Source organism: Harpegnathos saltator, unplaced genomic scaffold (assembly GCF_003227715.2).
Source record: "Harpegnathos saltator strain DR-91 unplaced genomic scaffold, Hsal_v8.6 scaffold217, whole genome shotgun sequence".
Classification (NCBI taxonomy): Eukaryota; Metazoa; Arthropoda; class Insecta; order Hymenoptera; family Formicidae; genus Harpegnathos; species Harpegnathos saltator.
In genome coordinates this window covers 359,548-384,521 of record NW_020230003.1, presented here as the reverse complement: position 1 = coordinate 384,521, position 24,974 = coordinate 359,548, and the positions used below count along the sequence as shown (strand labels likewise).

At 37.9% G+C, this 24,974-nt stretch overlaps 1 protein-coding gene and 1 long non-coding RNA gene across 3 annotated transcripts; one reads left to right on the top strand and one right to left on the bottom strand.

Annotated features, from left to right (window-relative positions):
- Positions 1-56: 56 nt before the first annotated feature.
- On the top strand, positions 57-1,790 carry LOC105187773 (uncharacterized). The gene is made up of 2 exons (XR_003112852.1): positions 57-125; positions 808-1,790. It is a non-coding gene; the product is annotated as an uncharacterized LOC105187773 (long non-coding RNA).
- Positions 1,405-12,084, bottom strand: LOC105187771 (uncharacterized). 2 transcript variants are annotated; one of them, XM_011148770.3, is made up of 5 exons: positions 11,247-12,084; positions 10,284-10,904; positions 5,571-5,723; positions 3,480-3,830; positions 1,405-2,966 (listed from the first exon to the last, which is right to left on the bottom strand). In XM_011148770.3, the coding sequence occupies exons 2-5, from the start codon at positions 10,884-10,886 to the stop codon at positions 2,808-2,810; spliced, it is 1,266 nt and encodes a 421-aa protein (XP_011147072.1). In that variant the 5' UTR covers positions 10,887-10,904; positions 11,247-12,084; the 3' UTR covers positions 1,405-2,807. The 2 variants fall into 2 exon arrangements, with proteins under 2 accessions (XP_011147072.1, XP_011147071.1); XM_011148769.3 differs by having other exon boundaries at positions 10,284-12,084.
- Between the last annotated feature and the right edge of the window lie 12,890 nt (positions 12,085-24,974).

Here is a 24,974-nt window from a genome sequence, read left to right as displayed (position 1 = left end):
ATTGATTTGATCGCGAACGATTGAGAGCCGATCAACGCGACCATCACGGTCTAAGTCTCCGCTTCGGCAACTTAAGGAGGATCTTCTCCCGAGGATTCCTCAATTGAGTGACAACAGGCATGCGAGTGAGTTTGAAAATGTCTTTATCTTGCCGCGACTTGCGATAAGAGTGCATCCGGAATACCTTTATGTACATTTTCGATATTGGCACCAAATTGACGTAAAAGTATAGAGAATACCTGAATATGTTGGTTAGATAAATAGCCAAAATGTTAACAGATTTTGCACAATATCTGCTGTTGACGACATAAAACTGAACAGAATCTATCGTCTCATGAACATTTCGATGCACTCAAGCAGAACATATTACAGCAAATCTTATACTCGGTTTCTATTATCAATCGGTTGTCAAGTTACATTGGCGGACTCTGACGACGAAACGCGAGCTAGAACTAGCGGTCCAAAATAAACAGTTTGTAATTTCTTATGAAAGTTACTCAAATTTCTCTCTCTGTACAATGATATATTTTATATTTCAAAGGACGGTTTGGATATAAGACTGAGAGAAATAAACGAACATATTTAACTCTTGTATGGTACGTACGGTACGTATGGTACATATTCTCTCGAAAGTTTATCATTTCGTTCGCTTCGGTAGATCGTGTTAATTGTCTCGGTAACTCTGACGTTAATGTAAACACAGATAGACGCTATAAATCTGTCACGGCATTTTGTTGAAGTTTCCAATTTGCTGGCAAACTATTATAACATTTTGCTTAGATAAAGAATATATCTATATGTCGACAGTGATGCCACGGAATAATTGTCAGCAATTGTTACGATAAGAGATACGAAAGACGAACATAGGGAGAGAATGAAGAAGTGTCGTCGACGAATGACTATTCTATTCGCGAGACGGAAAATGGCTCCTTCTCCGTCTCGCCTTCCTCCCTGTCCCTCATCGTGCGCGAGGGAGTTCTCTGTGGAACATTCAATGTAGGCCAGGGGAGCAAGCATTTACCGTCGAACTAAGCACTTCCCATCGTCGTACCCGCCGCCCATTGTCCTGTCATTATCTCGAATAATTAGTGATTAGTACTCCAGTGACACAGTAATTGCCGCACAAGAGCAAAGACTACGAAGTGTACAGGATACGGGGAGAAGGTTACATTCTATGCTTATAATGGTTCTGTTCAATTTATTACTATCGTCATCCAAGGTCTCGTTCGATGCTAATTTCGATAACGAGTCCGTGAACATGCGTACGCATGGATAATGCAGAAGAATACCTGTGAGCAGACCCGGGCGAATTTTACTTCCGCAACTGACGAACCAAAAATAAAATTGGACTCGAAGATTTTCAAATAGCCAAACCTGCAAAAGTAGATCGTGCTCAAGGTTTGCTGTAAATTTAGTCGACAATTCGCTAACAGAAACGCACGGGATCCGCTAACAGAATACAGATGACAAATTGATCATAAATACCGAACAGAATCTGTCGTTTCGTAGTCATTTCGGTGGATTTAAATGGAATGTACCGCAGATTCTTTTCGGCTTTTGCCGCCGATTTGCTGTCGAATTGTGTCAGCAAACTCCGTCGAGAGAACATGAACTTAGTGGATATTACAGATCTGTTACGATATTCAGATTGAATCTATTGGCAATCTGCTGGCATACCGCTAACATTTTACTTATTGGATTGATTCGGAAACAATGAATAAATTCTTGCGATCGCTTGCGTCAGACTTCATCCGGATAGTAGCGAATTTTGTCGACGTGGAGACACTAAACTCGAATCGAAAACAGAAGTCCCGAAACAGAAGAGACGCGAGCGCTTTGTCTTGTAGTTTTATTCGCCACCCTACCGAATATACACACACGCGCGCGCGCGCGCACGTGCATACAGACAATTTATATTTGATTTATTCAATAAGTATCTTTATGAGTCAATCTTGGTGCACATACTTGTATGTATCTTTTACTTTCGTTTAAATAAATATATAAATAATTTCTCTCTCTCTCTCTCTCTCTCTCCTCTTTTCTCTTTCTTCTTTCCTATTTTCACAATCACATTCGTATGTGTTTACAACTACACGAGTGATCTTGATAGGTAAAACGCACAATGGCAGCATCAATTCTTAAAATACTTTCGAGCTCCTTTTCCTGCGTGTCGCGTCGCATCGTGTCGCTTCAACGACGATCACTCGTGCATCGTATACACATTGCTGCCGTCGTCGTCTTGCAACTTATGACATTCCGTTTATAATCGTATGAAGCAGGTATTGCCTCAGCGCAAACGTATGTTCATTTTGTACGTTCATTCACAGCCATTCTCTGCCATACGCTTAACTCTTTCTCAAAGATGCTCACATAACGCCGTTACAGATAATTTTCCTTCAGTAACAACTTGATAACGATGTCATTTTTCTCCTTTTCTGCCTTCTTTCATTGGCAAGGAGTCACTCTCAAGAAGTAGATAAATTTCCTAAACACATGCTTGCTGTATGTCGCAAACAAGCGAATGATATCGCTTCTTTTTCGCAATCATTTTATATACTGATGACCAGCCAGGAAATTCGAATGGGACTCTTCTTGCGAGAGAGAACGTTAGACAGAATCGACGCGCAAAACTAATCACGGCACGATGTAAAAGAGGAAGCACTGTGCCACAGCGCAAGGATTCTGCCGATATTCACTTGATATTCTGTTTCAATCATACACCTTCGTACTGAGCTCGTGCACGGCAAACTGTCGTCCCTACCTAACTGGATCACATCCATAACGGATCAGATCAATTTCTTTCGTGTTTATGCAACAGAGTCTGTATTCATCGGTATAATCGTGGTATTTTCCAACGGCAAGATGCTGTCCTCGCTGTCCTTTCCGTTCATGTTGATGCCATCGTTGAAATCCTGCGAGGCCACCAGCAGCTTCTGTCGTCTCGTTTCTTTCTTCTCATGTTCGATCTAATGCGAGATAAACGATAATGTTCTGTAGAATCTCGATTGTTATGTAAGATGAGTAATTGACAAATTTGTATACTCATTGCATTCTCATAAATTTCTTCGAATGAATTCCACTCGGAAAGTAGACTGGCCACCCAGTCATTCAAATTTGAGATTTTCATGCAATGTAAAGTGAGTTCTCTCATTTTGAATTGTCAAGTGAATGTTTTCATTCGAAATTGAAAAGTCAACCTATGACATATTCTACCGCCGTAAGGATAGAAATTCACTTTAAACAATTGAGATATTCACTGGATTAAGAACTGGATTAATCTCGCAGAAATTAAATGAAGGAAAAAGGAATTCAATTTTCAGAAATTTGCTTGAAACTTAATGAAAAATTTAGTATTTTTTGTTTGGTTGAACATTCGCTTTTATGACTGGCATTCACTAATTTTACTTTCACTTGCGTTCTGAGCGGAATTTCACTCTAAGAAATGTGAAGAGTATTTCTCAGTCAGAGGCAGTACGAACCTTAAAAAACAATCGAAGATAGTGACATGGAAATACAACACATTTGCCTTCTTCTTCTTCGGCGTCGATGTAAACGCCACGCACTAAGATAGAGTTACTACAATTGAGGAGAACGAGAAAAACGAAACAACCGATGTGAGTGATCCAGCAAGACAATTCTGGATTGTCCGGCAATAACCACAGATCCAGCGCGACCCATATACCGCGCCAGACGTTCACAGTGCCCAGGAAGCTCAGCAGGAGAAAAATGTCCGCGACCACCAAGCGAACCAAACCCTGAAGACGTGCGCAAACATATCGCATCAGCGGCTGCAGGCAAAACGTCACGGCGACTATCGAGTATCCGATGGCCTGAAATTTCGTCATGTTATTTGTTATTACCAGCGAGAGAAAAATCAAACATGATATGTGCGCTTGTGTCTTCTCGCTTTGCCTTTTTAAGACAGTCATATGAAAAAATCTAAATTTGAATTCTTCAACCTTCTATTAGAGATGTGCGAATCAAGAATTTTTATGTCGAATCGAATCGAATCGAATCGAATCTCATTTTTTAAATTCAAATTCGAATCGAATCGAATCTATGAAATTTCATTCGAATTCGAATAAAATCGAATAAAATCGAATTGAATAATTAAAAAATTTAACATGACTATTAAACATGCAAATAATAATGGAAGATTTTAATATGAAAGGAAATATTGTAATATTGATATTGTAATATCATCTTAAAGTGAAATATATATTTAAATATTTAAAGTAATTTATAATTAAGTTATTAATTATAAGTTAAGTTAATTACAAATTAAGAGTTCAAACATACAAGTCCAGATGGCCCGTTTTGCTGATGCGCGCAAATGCTAATGTATTTGATTTGTATTCGAATTATAGGGATTCGGATTCGAATTTAATTGAATTACATTAGATTCGATTCGATTCGATTCGATTCGAATTCGAATAGTTCGCACATCTCTACCCTCTATATAATCGCCTTTGAACAGTAATTTGTCCAACTCTAGTGATGGGGTTATTCAAAAAATGAGAAGACGTTGCAATTTCCAACAATTTTTTTCACCAAATTTTACAGATCTTTTAAGATTAGCTTCTGTCCCTATTCTGTATACATATTATATTCCATTATAACATTATAGTTAGTAACAGAGAGAAAAAGAAAATAATGTCGCTACATCAAGTTGTTACTGAAAAGTAGTAATTCGTAACGCGCCGACGGCGATGATGCGACAAATGACGAATTAGGGATAACGTAAAGCATTTCATACGCATACACCGACAATTGTGCCATGTGCCACGGCAATCATGCAATTGGCGAATATTCAATTATATAATCGAACTATACTGGTACAGTACCACGGCACAACGCGTGCTACGTCGTATGCTGCAAAATTTGCGATTTCGCAATGACACACAGAGTTGATGATCAATTGTGATGTTTATTTCGTTTCACATACATCACAATCGAAACGCAAACTTTCTTACACCGCGCATAGCAAGCCACTGTCCCACAAAGTAACACGAACATTGCTTTATAATATAACATAAAATTTAGGTTATATTTCAGCTAGTTATTTCATTGAATGAATCTATACAGTATCATAGACAGTGTCATGATTAAAGAAAAGAGAACAAAACAGATTATATATATATATATATATATAAAGGCAAAAGCAATAAATTATTTCAATAATTATAAAGCTCGACGCAAATATCGTCGTAAATCATCTTTGTCTTTTATCGAAATTTCCACAAATTTTGTTCCACGAGCTTTTATTTACACAAGCCTTAACGCCTTAACGAATTGTTTCGTATTTGACTACTCGGTACTAAATGACGAATCCTTCCACGCGTCGTTGATAGCAGATAGATACGCGGCCAGAATTTTCCGCTTATTAACGAAAAATGCATTCATCTACATCAACGACAAATCTTTGAGAATACGACTTTCATTGTGAATGAGATCAATTTACATTAACACACATGAGTGAACGAAGTTGAATAGCGTTTTGACGCGATCGGCGAAAAGTCGGCCGAAGAATCGAGCTTCATTCAGCTCGCGATCTGATAAAAATCACTTACGAGTGAGCCAACGGCGGAGTACTCCTCATTTTCTGGAAACAAGTAAATGTCAAATAAAATCCAGACGCCTCTCCAGACGAAAACAACCAATGTGCCCACGACGCCTACGCTAAAGGCACAATCCAATAAGTACAATGACCAGTCCCTCGTATTCTGCAATCATAATATAATCATGTTGACGTTACAAGAGCGGCGTTTACTACTTAATATCGAGGAATATTATATATTTCAGCGATAATGCACGATTGTTAACCCTTAGCGCTCCGTTGGCTCCGGTACGGAGACATCGCTCATTTGTTCAGTAACTCCGGTGGCTCCGCTGCGGAGCCAAATGTTTTTAACATGATTACGCTTAAGATGCTATGTCATCGTCGGCGTTGTTGTTGTTATTTGTAGTTAAAACGTGCTAAGTCTGTAATATTGAGGTTAAATTATTTTACGAACTTTTTTATGATTAAAAACATGGAGACGAATGAATGTTATGATGAAAATTTAGAGCTGAATGATAGTGAAGACGTATTTGATTTTCAAATATTATTATTATTATTATTATTTTATTATTATTTTCAAATATTATTTTCAAGAAAGGATGGCAGACGTCAAACTAGTGAGTACTGTGACACTTGCTCAGGTAAACCCAGAATGGGGGATTGTTTCCAAAGATATCATACGATGGTGAATTATAAAATTTAAAATTTATGTTTCATTTGCAAGAGGAATATGCATATTTATAAAATAAATAAAATCAAAAACATTCACAAGCACGTGTAATTCCTTCCACACAAAATAAGACTTCTTCTTCTCAGACGCTCCGCTGCAAAAATGTGCCGGAGTTGCTGGTAGGCAGTGGTACAAAAACGCGCAGAGCGCTAAGAGTTAAATATTAATGTCAAAGCATCACGATTCCGCATCGACATCTAGCTGATAAATAATTAATGTACTGATACAGATGCATAAGGAGGAGATATTTGCACGCTTTATATGTTTGCCTGTCGAGCGTAGGTAGGGAAGAATAAAAAATGGCGATATATTTTACAATACCAGAGGTATACGGATACGAAAATATCTCATCTGTCCTTTATAAGTGATTGATTCGCACATTATCAGTAAAAGTAAGCCGCTATTATTATGTACAACAAATGTAAATCTATCAGCAATAAACATCATATGTCAACTAAGGTAATTAGGCAATTGGAAGAATCGTATGGTATGGTATAGTGGTTTATTACAGTTATATCTGGAGCACTTATGATAAAGGAGATTAGGAAAATAAGAGAAATAAAAAAATAGAGAGGATTTGAAAGCACCATTAAATATTTTATCGTTTATGACGACGTTTCGTTCATGCAATTGGAAGAATCGTATGATATAGTGTATAGTTTATTACAGTTATATCTGGAGCACTTATGATATAAGAGATTAGCAAGAAAAAAAAGAAAAAAGAGATAGAGAAGATAGAGAGGAATCGAAAATATCATTGAATATTTTATCGTTTGTGACGACGTTTCGTTGATTTTATAAAATTATCATCTCAAAAAATAACAATTGCAAATAAGTTAATATGCATGTATTGCGATCGTCGAAGGAACGAAATCAATTTTTATCACAATTTACAAATTAATTCGTTCAGAACATTCTTCAGATTCGTATTTCTCGACACAGTCGAACAATATTACTTAATGTGGGAAATGTCTATCATTTGGCCGTGACACAAAACGTGTCGTGAATGACACACAGTGTTATGAAAAATAAGAGAGAGTAAAATAAACAACACATATCATATCAATAAAATTCCTTTTAAATCAGTAATAAACGAATTCAATTATACGAGTGTCTTCTATCGTATCGATACGAAAATGATATTACTATACCACTACTACTTATTAATTATACTACTATTTTTTATGATGTTCGTGTCGAAAAGAAATAATTTTTATGATTAATATTTACATGTGTGTCATAATTGAATATTACTTTGACCGAAGGAAGCTTAATCGCGGGAAATAAATTCAGCTATTTACAAGACGACCGTTTTCGTATGGTGGAGAGGAAAAAAGAGAGGAGGAAAGAAGGAAAGTGAGAAAGAAAGAGAAAAAGAGAGAGAAAGTGTCAAGTAAACCGACAAGTACATGCAAATTAGTACATATGTGTGCTGCGCTAGCGTACGTTCGAACAAGCACGATAGTGTTTGACGATCGGGGGACTTAGCCGGAAACTGTGCTTATACACCGATAACGTGTATAATGTGAGCTTGTACGACGTGTATGTAAATGCGACTCATGCGATCCGTCGCGATTTATGATTTATGATGCGCTTTACAGCATCGGCAGTGATTACTCGAGACGATATTACGTCAAGAGATGCGTTATCACGGTTGTTTTCGTGCACGTGGATATAGTTCGTAGTGATAATAGTGCTCTAAATCTTCAGAGGGCCGAGAACAGTTCGTATCCAGAAATATTATGATCGTATTTTCGATCATGCGTATGCAGAATTGTCGAGCCTGAAGGTGTGTTCAAACAGCTCGGGCTGCTCGAAAACGCTAAGCAACATATCACGAAGCGAGTGAAGGAAAACTATTTATTCTCCCTATTTGTTTATAAATATTATCATGTACTCTCGATTGGATTTTTCGTAGCGTTCGATTTTTGAGCGCGGCAAGTCAGTCAACCTGTTCGCTTGGAACTATCTAGGTGACACGAATGTTTAGAAAATGTCGTGAAGACGTCTAAAAAAACCTAAGATATCTTCCAAGCATCTTAAACTTAATACCGATTCGAAGTATCATATAATAGAAGTGCATGTAAGTTGGTTTTTTCACATCATTACTTATTACCTTATAAATTGTCTGTTCCATTATATTAAACTCTAATATTCTATAAAATTATGATTATGTTGCTCTGGTTCTATTGTATTCTACATGAAAGTAACTTATTGCATCAAAGTACTTGATCTCGAACTTATTTCGAGTTTATTGATGCAACAGGAAAATCGTCGAGTAACTGGAAAACAAGCAGGTTTCACGAAGCAAGGCCTCGCAAAGATAAGGGTCTTACGAACGAGTAAAAATGACTGTGAGGCAGATGTCACGTGTAAAGTCTTGACGAGGGTAAGAGCTTGCGAAGATGAGATTGAAAATGATTTAAGAGCTACCGGATGACTCCGCACGTTTTAATAGACAATAACGAATGTCAACGTGTCGACTGTCATCACGTTGATATCCATTGATTTCGCTTGAATCTCGGAAGAAGACCGAAGCGATCTTTTATTGATGTCTTATCGGCTTCATATCACATGAATCGAATTTATTCGATATAATTAGATATATCTTGCATGCAAATTTACCAGCGTTAATATTATAGCATCAGTCACCGGTAATAATCACGGCACGTGCCAAATTTACATTCGTGTTTATTTTCGACACTCGTTTTACTTATCAAAAAACACCGTATATACTCTCATTTTTATATTATCTTTATAATTTGTTACATTATCTTTATCAATCTTATATTACTTGAATTATATTCTATTGCTAACTTATTGCTCGTTACATTTACAGCGACAGATCGACGTGATTTCAGATGCACTTCGCACAGAAAGCGTCTCTCTAAAAAGACGAAGAGAGATACTTCTTCCCTAAAGAGAAGAAATATAAAGAAGAAAGTATTGTCCCGCGTATTAGATAATCGAAAGTCCTCAATTGTGTAAACATTAATAGACTGTCATAATTTTTAATGTGTAAGATGCTTTGGACGGGAAATTATTCTCCTATGGCTGACGACGAAGATGGGCGGTAAAAAAAGAGAAGCGTCGATAATGGAAAAACAAATCGATTGTAAATCTATTGCTTTAAAACAAAGACGAACATTTTCTAATTCAAAAGCATTTGAACATTTCTACTTCTTCACATTTCAAGAAAGGATTCATCACCCATCTTCATAAGAAGATGAAGACGAAAACAATACCGTCTCAAATAAACATCGACAGTTTATAAGTTACGAGATATTTGCCATAGCAAGAAATTCTTCGAGCGGGAAATGTCTTCCTTTCCCGGTCTAGCGACTACCGCGCTCTCGATATTTTTCTCTCTTCGGAACGAAAATAAGATGCAGGTCCCGAACGCACGACGTCCCGTCGCCACCTAGTACGCCCTCCTTCTTTCATGGTTGACAATAGAAATAAAACTAAAAAAAAAACGGCAGACGAAGAAAGTATCGTCTCAAACAATCAGATAACCGTCTATGGCCAGCGATCCAGGCAGTTTACGAATCAAGCTAGATGCACACTAACCACCTAGACGATAGCAGACAGGAATATGTAAATCCTCCCGTCGTTCCGACAAATTCTCTTTAGGTCAAGATAGTTCAGGTATGTTGACAATATGGATATTAAGAATATACCCATGCAAGAGCATCGAAGAACGTTTTGACAGAGGACCAACGAAGTCCTGTGTACCGGCGTCTAGGACAACGCAAACTAAAGCCTGATTTACAATATGCTTTCTCTGTTTCCTGTTTCTTCTTTATCTTTGTTTAGCTTGAATCATAAGGTTTAAGTCAAAAAGAGATGAAAAGAAATAAACAGAAGGCAAATAGCATGTTGTAGATAAGGCTTCAGCCTTATTTATTTGCGCTGCGATTCTGTCGGCACGCAAACAACAAGCCGCAGCTCCTACAGAAGCTTCACTCTTGGACAATCGCACGTCATACTTACGTTCACGCGGAACATAGTCTGCACTTCGAAGTAACCCGGGCATGAGTCAAGACAGAGTGCGAACGGCGGCGCGGAAATATTGCGGATCGCGCGCATGATGCCGAGAGCCAACAAGCTAACGGCAGTCGTGGCGAAGACGGTGCTAGCGGTATGATCCGTGTAAATGTCTAGGCCCTTCCAGGCACCGCGCCATGCGTTCACACAGCAGAAGCCGAACACGCCGGTGTAGAGGCGGGAGCCGAGGTAATAGGACAGCCGGTGCTTGTCCGGATGCAACGCGTCGTCCAGGCCATGTTGCAGTACGCTGAAGGCAAACAGGCCGGCGAAGCCGATCGCGATCGACGCGAAGCTGCTGAAGATCGGTTCGTCCGGATAGACATACAGATCGCTGAGACCCCAAGTGCCGCGCCAATAACCGACCACCGCCGGCGCGGCCACCAGCGCTGAGAACACTGTGTCGAGGATCGTAAGGATTGCGTAGTGCAGGCGATTCGAAGATTTGGCCGTGGCCAGGCTACTCATCCCGGCGCTTGTCATCGCGCTGGCACGCAACTCGACCATTCTCATCCAGTTCGGGTCGAGTTTAGTTGCACCGCTCGTCATCGTGCTCCTGCTGCATCGCTGGAATTACGCGATCCTTTTTTCCAAGTTCTTCTCTTCAAATTCTCTCTCTCTCTCTCTCTCTCTCTCTCTCTATCTATTTATCTATTTATCTATATGTGTTTAGGGAGATATTATTAACGCTATTTAGCACTACAAGCTGTCCGCGGAGCTAAATGATAGCGCTGACAAATTCTTTCATGATGTCACCAATGGTAGCGTCGAACACAATAAACATGCTCTATCAACGCTATTCTTTCCGAGATAGTGCATTGGTAGCGTTAACGTCTGTAAACTCCGTGAATGCCTGAAATGCTGCGAATTGCACATCACTGTATGTCACTGCATTTTAATGGTACTTACATCATGTTCATTATTTTACTATAACGGACAGTTCCATGGAAGCGGAGCTTCGAGATGCTGAAACTGAAGAAGAATTTAAATCGCAACTCGCATCAACTAGCTTTCAGAGCACAAATCGGTAAGTTCTGGACTTGATTGTTAAATAATATAACAATGTAACGCAATAATGTTAACGCTCTATGCTATTGTTCTTCGTGGGGTTCGTTATCACCTTATTGCCTCCACAAACACATTCGATAGTGTTTACATTGATAGCGCTAATAGCGTCTCCCCAAACACACCCTTTCTCTCTCTCTCTCTCTCTCTCTCTCTCTCTCTCTCTCTCTCTCTCTCTCTCTCTCTCCCTCTATCCACCACGTGCACGATGGCAGCTGGGGTGATACAACGAGACACGCTTCAGCGCGGTGTCTTCGGCTTCGGAAAGAACGAGTTGCGGTTAAGCTTTCGTACGCGACATTTTCTGATCACAACCCTGAGCCTTGCAGATTCAACTTTTTACTCCTTGACACTTCTAGCAACGCGAAGATACGCCCGGCCCGATGACCAATCAAAGTCACTTCACCGTGACTTTCTGCTCATTTGTTCGCCGCTTCGCACTTCGGCATCCTCAACGACGCGAATTCGTCGGGATTGTGTCAAGGTTTCAAGATGTGTGGTGCAAAGCGAATATTGCAAAGCTCGTTCCTTGAGCTACTTTAACGAAGATGTTTGTGTGTGCCTACACCTTCAGATCTCTTCGTGAATCAACCACGCTCGGGCCGACGAACCCACGTTTGTTTGCTGTGTCTCTCCCTCTCTCTCGCTCTCCCTCCCTTCCCCCTCTCTCTCTCTCCCTCTCTCTCTGTCTCTCTCTCTCTCTCTCTCTCTCTCTCTCTCTCTCTCTCTCTCTCTCTCTCTCCGTGCGTGATCGCGAGCGATCGCTTGAGCAAGAGCTGTGCACCGACTGACTTGTCTTCGATGTAACTGCTATCTTTTATCAGTCGCCAAGCGCTAAAGCGCTAAACGCGGGACTGACACTGTCGCATTATCGCGAACAGCATCGTCGCGCCGGACCACGGGCACGAAGGATAGTACTCTCCTATGTCTCCTCCCCCACGATCCGACCCCCCACCCACGTGTCCCCGTGTATAATCTCCTCATTCCATCGTGCACATCGTGTGCCTACTCTATTGCGAATTAGAATGATCGAGTCGTGTTAAAAGTCTACGTACTTTTCCCTCAATAATGCCAATTCGAAGACAACGACGACAACGACGACGACGTTGACGATAACGACGACGGCGACGACGGCGACGGTAGTGGTGGCGAGGCATGATCCTCGAGGACGAGTAACTTCCGCTCGTCATTTGTCATCGCGTATTCGTGATGTACGGGTCAACGGCCTTGTTAAAGCGCATTTTGAAAGATGACGTTCATATATGTATTCTCGAAAAATGACTTCGAGATTTTAGAGTCAATAGATCGGTCAAATCTTGAAATCAATTTTAGGGAAAAGGGTAATCGATCTCGTGAAAATAACCATTTTCGGCGACGACTAAATATTTTTCTAGTTGTCTTAACGATAAAAATAATAATGAAATAGGTCTCAAGATCTTAAGATTGCATAGCGCTCAAGAGAGAATTCTTTTTTGTGAGGAAAAATGGCCGATTTTGTGAAAATTGTAGCCATTTTTAGCAGCAACCATAGCTTCCTAGTTGTTTTAATAGAAGAATGATGTTACAGTATCATTTGCTACAAAAATTTCTCAGCTACTTCATCATATGTATAGTTATAATCATAAACGCCAAATCTTTTTCTTTTCTCAATGCGCCAAAAGTGCTTCGAAGGCCCGATCTCTCCCCGCAAATGAGAGATTGATTGAGATTTTGCCGATGTGTCGTAAATCTAACAATGTACTACGTGTAAAATAATGTTAATAGCAGACACGAGATCGTTCAGCAACAGTTAGGAACGATTTATCATCTCACTACTTGTCGTACTGACGTTTTAGAAAAAGAAACACTTGTAACGTAATCACATCAGGAAAAAAACCACAATGACATAACTTTTAACCGCCTCCTATTTTCCCCCATCGTGAGAAGCCTATTTACAGTCCGGGTATTCTCGCTTAAGCGTTAACGCTTTGGCCAAAATTATCGTTAATTGACTCCTTTTTGTGCGCCAATCAAGCTCGAATTACAACTTCTCACCTTCGTCCATTAATCTATCGGTGGGCCTCGTCAAGGGCGCAAAATTTGTCGGCGTCGTGGAGCGAATGCAATGCGGAAAATACACTACGAGGTCTCGCGTATATATTCGTGAGAAAGCACGCAGAGAAAATTCTTATCGAATCGTACAGGGTGTCCGGGATCTTTTAGAAACAAAAAATTGTAAAGATTAATTAGATCAAACTGAGAAGAAAAGTCAAGTATCATTTTGCAAAAGTCGCAAATTATTAAGATATTAATGATGAAAAAGATCACATCTAATGACTGTTGTGCCTAGTGACAGGTTCAAGATTCAGTGCTCAAAGTTCAATACTATTCATACTCATATCTATCGCTAGATATATAATATATTATATAATATATCAAAACAACTAATCAGTAGCTTATTTGGATATCCTCTTAATTTTGCGATATAAAAATTTACAACATAGATAAAATAGTTTATTTGTATATTTATTAAATTTATAAAATTTATTAAATTAAAAGGCAAATTCATCTTTATCGATCTTAAATCCATCTTAAAAGAAATTTGTTCTTAAAATATACAAGGTAAAAATAAAATAATCTCCACTTTCAAATATGTTGAATAATGTGAATATTTTTTCAGTACATGAATATTAATATTTTCCAGGAAAATTATCTCCGTGCTCTATTCTCGGGATTCATTAACCTTGAGTTATAACGTATTTACAATGATAATGCGAGAACTCGCGTGTCTTAATAATATGAAGCTTCCGACCAACTGTCGTGAGCGAAGAAAAGAAAACGTATATGTTTTATACACGTAATCAGAATCACAGAGAATTCTTCATTGAAAAAAAATAATCACGACAATTTACGCGGACAACGAAACGACATTATCCGATGATCAAACGCAATCTGATATTGTAGTAACTGGCGATCGGCTAATAAAATGAAGGAAGCGCCAATAAAAAATGCAGATAACATTTTTACTGATAAGAGATGCTCTTATGTACAATTGCAGCCCTGTCATATTATCATTTTATCGCCGGACAATAAATGCAGACATTTCGTAAATGTTCGAGAAAAACTGGCTGCACTCGTGGGAACATCGTGATTTTATTATTGGTAAAAATTGTGAAAATGACTTCGTAGTTTTCTGTGCACAGTGCGTCATCGTAGTTTTGTATCATTCTATGCCGTTTCCAATTTTAATCGGATCTGATATCGGATATATAAACGAGCGAATAGATGACAAATATGTCACATATGAAGAATGCAGAATTATATTTACGATTTGAGAAGACCTGCGCGTATAGGTGAATGTTATACGCTGTTTAAGATCTTTCGTAAGATTCTTCCGTGATATCTCTAAGACGAAAGGAAACTGATAACGAGCTCCGTTAGACATGTCTGAGATCTCGTTATTTACTTACTTATTTTTTCCCCATTACGAACAACTCTCGATAACATGCGGAAAAGAAGCGTTTCTACAGCTCGCAAAACAAACTAATCGGTAAGCCACACTTTGAGATATACAAAGTGTATTCGTGCGGAACGAGAAAGTAATGGTATAATATTTCGATTGTCAAACTACCGATGAGCAGACTTGTCTAATGGCTTGTCATGTACTAATGAGTGCTGTTACATCACGTAACAAATGCAATAATAACATTCGCGCATTTTTCTATAGTTCTGTGTTTATAAGCTGAGTTGTCAAATCTGTTTTAATAATTTTCAAAATATTTACAAAATATATCTTTGTATGTATATGAGATTTCTTTCGTAAATAAGAATCATGGATAAATATTGAAAAAGTTCATAATAACTATTAAACAAAGAATCGGAAAGGTGTCTTTTAACGATCTATTTCTATTTAATGTTCATATTTTCCGTCCTAGGCTGCAAGCAACCTGAAGAAAAAATCTTTTTAGTGTTAGTTTCAATTGTCTATCGGTTATTACAAAAATATTTTATAATAAGTTTTATGTTGCGAATGTCATAAAAAAAAGCATGATATATGAGGGTTGTATGATAAGTACCTGTGTTTAACGACAGATAGTACCACTGATGCAAAATCTGTATATCATCGCGTAACGCCATCTTTCGAACGACGTCTGTCAAAATTTCAGACAGATTTATCAAATAGTTTTGTTTTGATAGCTGTTGAAAGCGGGCAAGTTCGTGTTTGTTTGCAATCATGAAAAAAGAGCAATATCGGTCAGTGATTCGACTCCTTTTTTTGAATAGGAAGACGTGTGAGGAAATCAAAGTGAAGTTGCATGCCGTTTATAATGAGCACCTTTGATGACTACCATCAGATATTGGTTTAATCAAGCATTGCGGAACATCCGTTTCTGATGAAGAGCGCCCAGAGCATCCGATTGAGGTGACTACGGAGGATATGGTCAACAAAATCCATAATATTAGTAGACCGCCGGGTGCAGATCAAAGAGATTGCTGATCTTATAAACATCTCAATTGAATACGTACAGAATATTTTACACGAAAAATTGGGCATGAGAAAGCTATCGGCGAGATAGGTGTCGCTCTATGTTTGCTCACAGTGGAGCAAAAATGGAATCGCATGACAACTTCGGAGCACTGTTTGGACATGTTTAAACGCAATCTGAAAGAGTTTCTGCGGCGTGACCGTTGACGAAACATGGATCTATCACTATACACTAGAAATGAAAGAACAGTCAAAACAGTGGACTTTACCCGGCGAACCTGCTCCAAAGAAGGCAAAGAAGGTAAAATGGTTCCATCAGCCGGAAAGGTCATGTTTCCACCGTTTTTTAGGATTCGCGAGGCATCATTTTCATCGACTATTTGGAGAAGGGAAAGACAATCACGGGACAATACTATACTGATTTATTGGGTCAATTCGACGCTAAATTGATGAAAAAAGTGGCTCCATTTGGCGAAGAAAAAAGTACTCTTTCACCACGCACCAGCTCACTCGTCCGCAATCGCAAAGCACACATAGCAAAACTGGTCGAGTTACGCTACGAATTGCTGCCTCATCCACCCTATTCTCCAGATTTGGTCCCATGAAATTTCTTTTTATTTCCAAACTTGAAAAATGGCTTGGCGGTTCACGTCAAACGAGGAAGTCATCGCCGAAACAGAGGTCTATTTTGCGGAGTTCAACAAATTATATTTTTTGGACGGCTTAAAAAAGTTGGAATATCGCTGGACTAAATATATCGACTAAGAGATTGAAAGAGATGTTGAGAAATAAATAAAAAAAATTAAGAAAAATGCGTTTCCTTCCTTAACGCAGGTATTTATCATACAGCCCTCGTAATGAGTTGTGAAAGAATATATTTAATTTTTAAATATTCCGCCCATTTTTGACAATAAATTTGCTACAAAATCTTTTTCCGAATTATTTGAAGACATAATTTAATTATTGGTTTTAATTTTAATGGTAACTACTCTAGTGAATCCATTTGAATTTGGATGAAGGTGGGAGTATTCAAGTTAAGGACCATTTTGTTAGTAAAATTAATACTTCTGTAATATAATCAGTTTCCATCAAGGTCATAATATTCATAATGAGATTATATCGAAATTATAGTAATGTGCGAATATCCACTTTGTCACAAGTGTAATACTATAGGGACATCATCAAAGTTATAGTGATGTTTGAATGTTTTATCATAAGTGTGACATTTCTATGATATTAGAAAGTGGACATTTGCACATCACTATGTAGAAAGATTCCAATTCAATGTGATCTTATTATAATCATTATGACCTCAATGCTACGTGAGTTAATTTCTAAATATACAGCTGAAGTTAATAAGCAAATGAAGATTGCAAGATACCCTTTATAATTTTTTAACGCTCATCCTTTCCAAGTTTTACTTGTTATTGGAATATTAATGCATAATTGATCTTTTAATGGAAAAAAAGACTCTTATTCTACGATATCGGGCACAATAACGGACATATTGCAAAATGTAAGATACAGTCTGTCAAGAGCGTGGTCGGGTTAATTTATAAAAATATTTATTAAATATTTATTAAATATTTATTAAATAAAATTTTTAAATACATATATGCATTGTACTCGATGAGAATATGCAATTATGTCAATAATGTGTCCAGTCATCATCAGCGTCGATAATTGCCTGGCATCTCCGAGGCATGCTTTCGACCAAATTGACGGCGTATTAGCGGCAAGGATCTCCAAATCCGACGAATTTCGCAAGATAACTGCTTCAAAGTGTATATGCGTTTTCCACGAAGCTTCTACTTAATGTACGCTCACACATTTTCAATAGGATTTGCATCGGGCAATTGCGACGACAAAGGAACACAGCCTCGTTGCGTAACGCGTATTTGGCACTCATGATGCTTACGTGTTTTTCTTTCAAAACATCAACGACAATTGAATCTTTCTTGCTAGTGCATTAAGGACAAAGTTTCCCTCTATCGGCTCACAAAAGATTTAAGGCGATACCTTTTACCAGCTGTAAGGCCGACCACGCTTTTACTTAACAGACTGTATAACTGGAGCTCTTCTTCTGATGATCCAGTAAGATCTTCTAATGTATGTTAAAGTCATTTATATACTTCCATGTAGCCTTTTACGAGGGTAGTCCCAGAAATACCTGACCTAACAAAGAAAACACAAAAATTTGGGAAAAAATATCTTTATTTCTCTACATAGTCTCCTTTTAGCTCAATACACTTTTCCCAGCGATGTTCAATAGCTTCGATATGCTGTTTATAGTGGGAATCGTCGAGCTCTTCAAGATAGCCATCAACCGCAGACTCCACCTCTTCATTGTTGGCAAATCTTTTATCACCGAGCCATTTTTTCAAGTTTGGAAACAGAAAATAATCCGAGGGGGCTAAATCTGGCGAATAGGGTGCGTGAGGAAGCAATTCGAACTTTAACTCATTGATTTTGGCCATCGCGATAACGGATGTGTGAATTGGTGCATTGTCTTGATGAAACAAAACTTTCTTTTTCGCCAAATGCGGCCGTTTTTTCTTGATTTCATCACTCAAACGCTGCAATAAGTTCGCATAATAACGCCGTTGATTGTTTTTCCTTTCTGAAGATAATCAATGAAAATTATCCCACGCGCATCCCAAAAAGCTGACGCCATGACCTTGCCTGCAGATGGAACTGTCTTCGCCTTCTTTGGAGCCGATTCTCCCCTTTCAGTCCATTGTTTTGACTGTTCCTTTGTCTCAGGTGTGAAGTGATGGACCCATGTTTCATTCATGGTTATGAATCGACGCAAAAACTCGGCTTTATTGCTGCGAAACTTCGCCGAACACTCGATTGAAACATCCTCATGACGCTGTTTTTGTTCCAATCGCGGCATCCATCTTGCGCACAGCTTTCTCATGTCCAAATTTTCAGTCAATATGCGATGTACAGCACTTTTTGAAATGCCTACTATGTCTGTTAACTCGCGCACTTTCAGTCGACGGTCATCCAGTACCATTTTGTGGATTTTCTTCACCACTTCTGGCGTGGTCACTTCATTTGGTCGACCACTGCGATGTTCGTCTTGGCAGCTCGTACGGCCTCATCTAAACTCTGCCACCTAATATTTTACTGTTGTAAACGAAGGAGCAGACTCCCCCAGACTCCCCCAGAGTAGAATCTAGCTCCGCTTTGATATTGGTTGGTCTAAGGCCTTTCAAATGGAAATATTATATCACATAACGATGACCAATTTTTTTCATGTTTACAAATTCACTGAGAGCGCTCACTATTGATGGCTGCCAAACAAATATTAAACAGCAGTAGCGTCGTCAAACTTCAAACTTAAGCTTTATAAGATTGGTACTTTCTACCATAGTCATTCTTTTCAAACAACAACCACCATCTATACGTCAGGTCAGGTACTTCTGAGACTACCCTCGTATTATGAGTGTTTACGAGAGATAAAGAAGAATGTTTTAGTAATATCCCACCCTGTTATATTAGGATGTTGAATTAATTCTGGTTTTATTTTGTCAATTTTTTTATCTTTATTTTAAAGAAATGATTTACATCAATCAAAATATTTTCCGTTGTTAGCTGTGACTAATAGACTATTAACAGATTTATTAAAATAAAGATAATAACAAAATGATATAACGGCGCGATTTAAAATATGACAATTTACGCAAATGATTGTATGTGTATGTGTGTGTGTGTGTGAGAAGTAAAAGAAGAAGGAATGAAAAAGGGAAGGAATATGAATAGAGAGTTAGTCGGGTGAGGGGGAACGTGAGTGGTCAGGTGAATTTAAGGGAGTGGATAGTTCAGAGAAAGAAACAAGGGAATAAGATATTGAAGAGGTAGAAGGAGTGGACGCACGTGTGGGAGAAGAGGAAGGAGCAAGGGGTAAACGTTGAAATAGGAAAGGGGGTAGGAGCGTCGGGTCTGGATGATAATCAATTTCTAGGGAAATATTAATAATAGATCGGAGATATTGCAGTTGATTTTCGAATTCGTAGGGGTCTCTTATCCTATATACCGCCTCGAAGAGGTGGAGGAGTCTATGGGTGGACCCCACAGAATAATAGTGAATAGTGAACAGAATGACCCACTAAAAATGGATTTCAATAAACAGGTGGAACCAATAAATAAGGGCATAAAAGAAAACAAAACTTACTGCTGATTCGAGATGATTTGACACAAGCAAAAAGGAGAATGGCGCAGATCTGCGTAGGTGTTCTGGTTTCCAATATTTGGAAATTTGCCCCAGCCGAGTATTCCGATTGAAGCACCAAATAATTGTTTACTTATTAGAACCAGGAAGCTCGCACTTTTCTCAAAATCTGCTTGAATGCTTGAATGTTCGAATGCTTGAATACTGAATATTTGAGTTTCTCAAAATCTGAATCTGGAAACTGGAATTCTGAATGCCCGCGGAGGCATATATCGCGGTTTTTATACTGAAGATCAGAGGCAGGACCCACCAGGGTGGGTAGAGAGATGGCCTTTGGGGGAAGGAGTGAAGCCTGAAGGAGAGCCCAATGATATCAAAGATTTAATTAGTAAATTTTTAGTATTGGTCCTGGACCTTAGTGGGAAAAAGTCTTAGCCATTAGAAGTTAAGAGTGAAGCTAAAAGACGTCGGGGGAGGAGACAGCCAGTTCTAGAAGACATGAATATAGATGGGATAAAGGGTGGAGCGTGGATGTCTCATAGTTTTGGGTGGATAGATTATAATTGGCCGAATGGATTGAGCATGACAAGTGCGATGGTGGTGGATTCTTGTGGGGTAGAGAGATGTATACAAGTGGCCAGCTGGAAAAGTCAAGATGCCGAAAATCAAAGACAAGAGATCAGATTTTACGACTAAGTTTTGTTGTTAGACTGCATATGGTTTTAGATTAGGGAAATGTAGGTTTCAAAGTTTTAGAGCAGGAGTGTTTCGAGTTGCTTTGTTCTACTGGAGATCTGTTAGCGCAGAGTTCCAAATTTTATAGCTAGGCCGACGGACACACTTGGCGACCACTACCCAGATATAAACTCTAGATTTTTACAACAGGTCACTGTTTCCTGTTATGAAATTTTCCTGAATCGCCTTTCATTTGGCACGACGGCTGTTCGCCAGATGGGTTTCCTATGTCCATTGTTATATTAGGAGAATAGAAGTTCGAAAAGAGAGAGAGAAAAGAAAAAAAATTTTTTAATTAATTATCCGGAATTCCCAGGACGTAACAATTATATATGAAGAAAGAAGTCTGTCATATATTTTGATCAAGTACGAGGAGTGGTAATGGGCCCTCTTTCTAAAACAATAAATTTATTCTGTCAATGACCAAAAAAGATAACCCGTTCTATACATCGAATGCAAGAATTATGAAAATACAAAAAAATATTATCAAATACCATCGGGAGTCGAACATGGATTTCTCGCACACGACTCACGTGCATTGCCACTCGGTCAACTTACACTTGTGCTAACGTTCGCTACAAATGCTACAATACTAATCACATGCTTGGGCACAATTAAAATGAAATTTTCTCTAAATATACTGTCTGGAAACGCCCAAAACCGGATGTTTTGAAAATTGCTCATCGAATACTACAATTTGGTGTAGGTATAATTTGGTGGTTTCATGCAGAAATGGCGTTCCTTTTTCTGGCCTTCCTCTTGTTAGTATGAGAAAGTTCGAAAAGAATGTATAGTATATATCAAATGAAATAGGCGGTTACATACAGCATTACGAGTTTATAGAAATGTTGCTCTCTATTTTTCGAAAAGTCCGTATATCGGAAAGTAGCATTATTATATTAGATAAATCGGAAAGTTCCGTCCATCTAGCGGCAAGTAGCTATAGCTAGAACTGTTGTTAATCTAATGTCTAAACGAAGCTTAATCGTTTGTTTTGACATCTGTCAATAACATTCAGTACATAAAAATATACGTTTGCATCAATAACATTCTTTTTTACTGTATCGAAAATGTCGAAATTTGAGCCAAATAAGCGTCATTTGCGTGAAATGTTAATCTTTTGCTTCAATTTGAAAAAAACTGCAGCTGAAGCTCATCGAATGTTTGTAGAAGTTTATGATAATAATGTTCCTTCCGATAAAACATGCAGAGAATGACGCTTTAAAAGTGATGATTTTGATGAGAAGTCAAAGAGCGTTCTGAACGACCAAGAGTATTCGAAGACGAAGAATTGCAGGTATTGATGGACGAAGACCCATGTTAAACGCAAAAACAACTTGCAGAAACATTAAATTGTGCTCAATCTGTCATTTCCGATCGTTTGAAAGCCGTAGGAAAGGTTTACAAGGGAAGAAAATGGATTCCATATAAACTGAAGTCAAAAGACATTGAAAGGCAAAAAAACCACCTGCGAAATTCTGCTTGTTAGGCAACAAAGATGACCGAAAGATGGAAAAAAGTCATCGCTAACGATGGATAATTTTGACGGAAATATTTTGATTAATGTACTTTTTCATTTTGTTTCTTAAATAAACCTATACGTTTTGCAAAAAAACGGACGGAACTTTCCGATTGGATTCGGTATAAAATATCCTTTCAATTGGTAAAAACAAAATGTTTAGGATATAAAAAAATTAGTAAGTTGGAATATGTTTAAAAATTATATATTAAAAAAATTTAATATTAGAAAAGATGAAAACGCCGTTATAAAATACTTTTCAAACTATTAAATTTTTATTCGGAAAGTTCTTTCTATATCTTATATTTTTGATAATACATACGCTGAAAGAAAAATACCGATTTTATTCAAAAAGGTGTTTCATCCCTTAAAAAGCCGTTTGGGCATAAAAAAATTCCCTTATTTTGGTCTAGATTACAACATATTTCAAATTCATCAAAATCGGAGGAGGACACTTTTATGTGTTTCCTCGTCAGTAAGATGACTTCAACAACATATATCAAAGTCAATGTCAGCTGACTCAGAACAATGCTGACTCTGTTTTTATTAAAAATTGCTAAAATGTTTTTATATAAAATCTCTTTTCAGTTTTTGGATTTACTTTCATTGCTATGATTTTCGTGCTGAAAGTGCATTTTATCAGTGATTATCGCGCGGATAAAGAATAACCTCTCTCAATATTCTATGTTATGAAGAAAAATGTCGTGAGGATAAAATAAGACACGGTGTATAAGAGACCGCTACCATTATACATCATACGTATGCATAATCATTAAATAACGCCGTTTGGCAATTGAGAACAGGGTCACCTCTTTAGGCGACAATCAAAGAAACACGATATATGCAACTGTAAATACGGTGCTAGAGATGATGGCAGTGACGAAATAGCACGATAGGATGCCCTACTTCACCACGTTATTTTCCAACGATGGATTCCTTCGTCAATTTCAAGCGAATTATATGAAATATGTTATCCAAGGAAAAATATGAGATACGCAATTAGACTTCCTTTCAGCCGCTTTGCGTGATCATGCACTCACGATAATCCAACAACGTTCTGTCTATGAAAGAATACTCTTAAGATGTCCGTGGCATTGAAAGCTGAAGTGAACAGGAAATGGCATAGAAAATGTAAGCAGTAAACATAAATAGTAAATAAATTAACCAATCACAGTTGAGAACGTAAGCAGTCAACGTTTACGTTTTACCTATAATTGATTGGTTTGCCTATGAATTGCCTACGTCTTACTGCTTACGCCCAAATAGACAAACATGTTGGTCAGCATGCAGGCATTCAACATATATTTTATTTTACCATTGGTGCAACATAACATGTTTGTAATATGCTTGTTATAAGAAATACGTATTTATTATTCTATACTTTGCAGCAAAATATCAGTTTGTTTATATTGTTGATTAATTGCATCTTCTTACCGACACAATACGTGATATATTGCCGTAATTTTCATAGCATCAAATTGCCTTTTATATGCTGTTACAATTCTTCTTGTATAAGGACACATCTCTATGTATTTATGCTATTTTTAATCCTCGAATTCAGTCTCTATGTAAAACAATATATACCGAAATTTGTCTATCTGGGTTGTTTCTCATGTACTACAACACTTGAACTTTTAATGTTATAATTTTTCTTTGAACCAATTCATCAATAGCTCTGGCATAGATAACTTCATATCCATCTAGATGGAAAGATTTTGTTAGAAATAGAACCGCCAATATTCAAGAAATAATATCGCAGATATTCTTTACCTCTTATTGGATATAAATTTCCAACAAAATTTCTCATATAGAATTTTTATTTTTAATTCTCGAATTCAGTCTCTCTGCAGATAATATGTTGACATTTTTCTATCTGAACATTTTTATATGCCATCTACTTACCAGGTATGTAAATATGAAACCGGAATTTTTGTATAGAAAATACACGTTTATTGTATGAAAATGATAAAAAATATTTTATTCGAAGTATTGCCCATCACTAGCTATACATTTTTTCCACCTGTCTGACAATTTGTGGATGCCACGCCAAAAAAACTGTTGCTCTTTTGAGGCAAACCAGTCATCGAGCCATTTTCATACATTTTCGTAAGAAGTGAAGCGCTGCTCAGCAAGTGCGTGTCCCATCGATGCAAGTAAGTAGTAATCGGACGGAGCCAAGTCTGGTGAGTAAGTCGCATGCGAAAGTATTTCCCAACTAAACGCCTCAATCGTTTCCTTCACCAGTTTTGCTGTGTGTGATGGTGCATTATCATGAAACAAAATCATTTTGTATTGCTTTTTTTGATATTCTGATCGTTTTTCACGCAAAGCTTGATTCAAATCGATCAAATCGATTCAAATCATTTGTTGTCGGTAGCGTTCAGTATTAACGGTTTCGCTAGGTTTTAGCAACTCATAATAAATCACAACCTTCTGATCCCACCAAACACAGAGCATTGTCTTGCGTCCATAGCAATTTGGTCTTGCAGTCGATGTCGATGGTTCGCCTGGAGTTACTCATGATCTTTTACATTTAGGATTCTCAAAATATATCCACTTTTCATCGCCAATCACAATTCGATGGAGAAATGACTTTCTTTTGTACCTGGCGAGCAGCATTTCGCAAGTAGTTTTTCGGTTTTCCTGCTGTCTTTCATTCAGTTCATGTAGAACCCA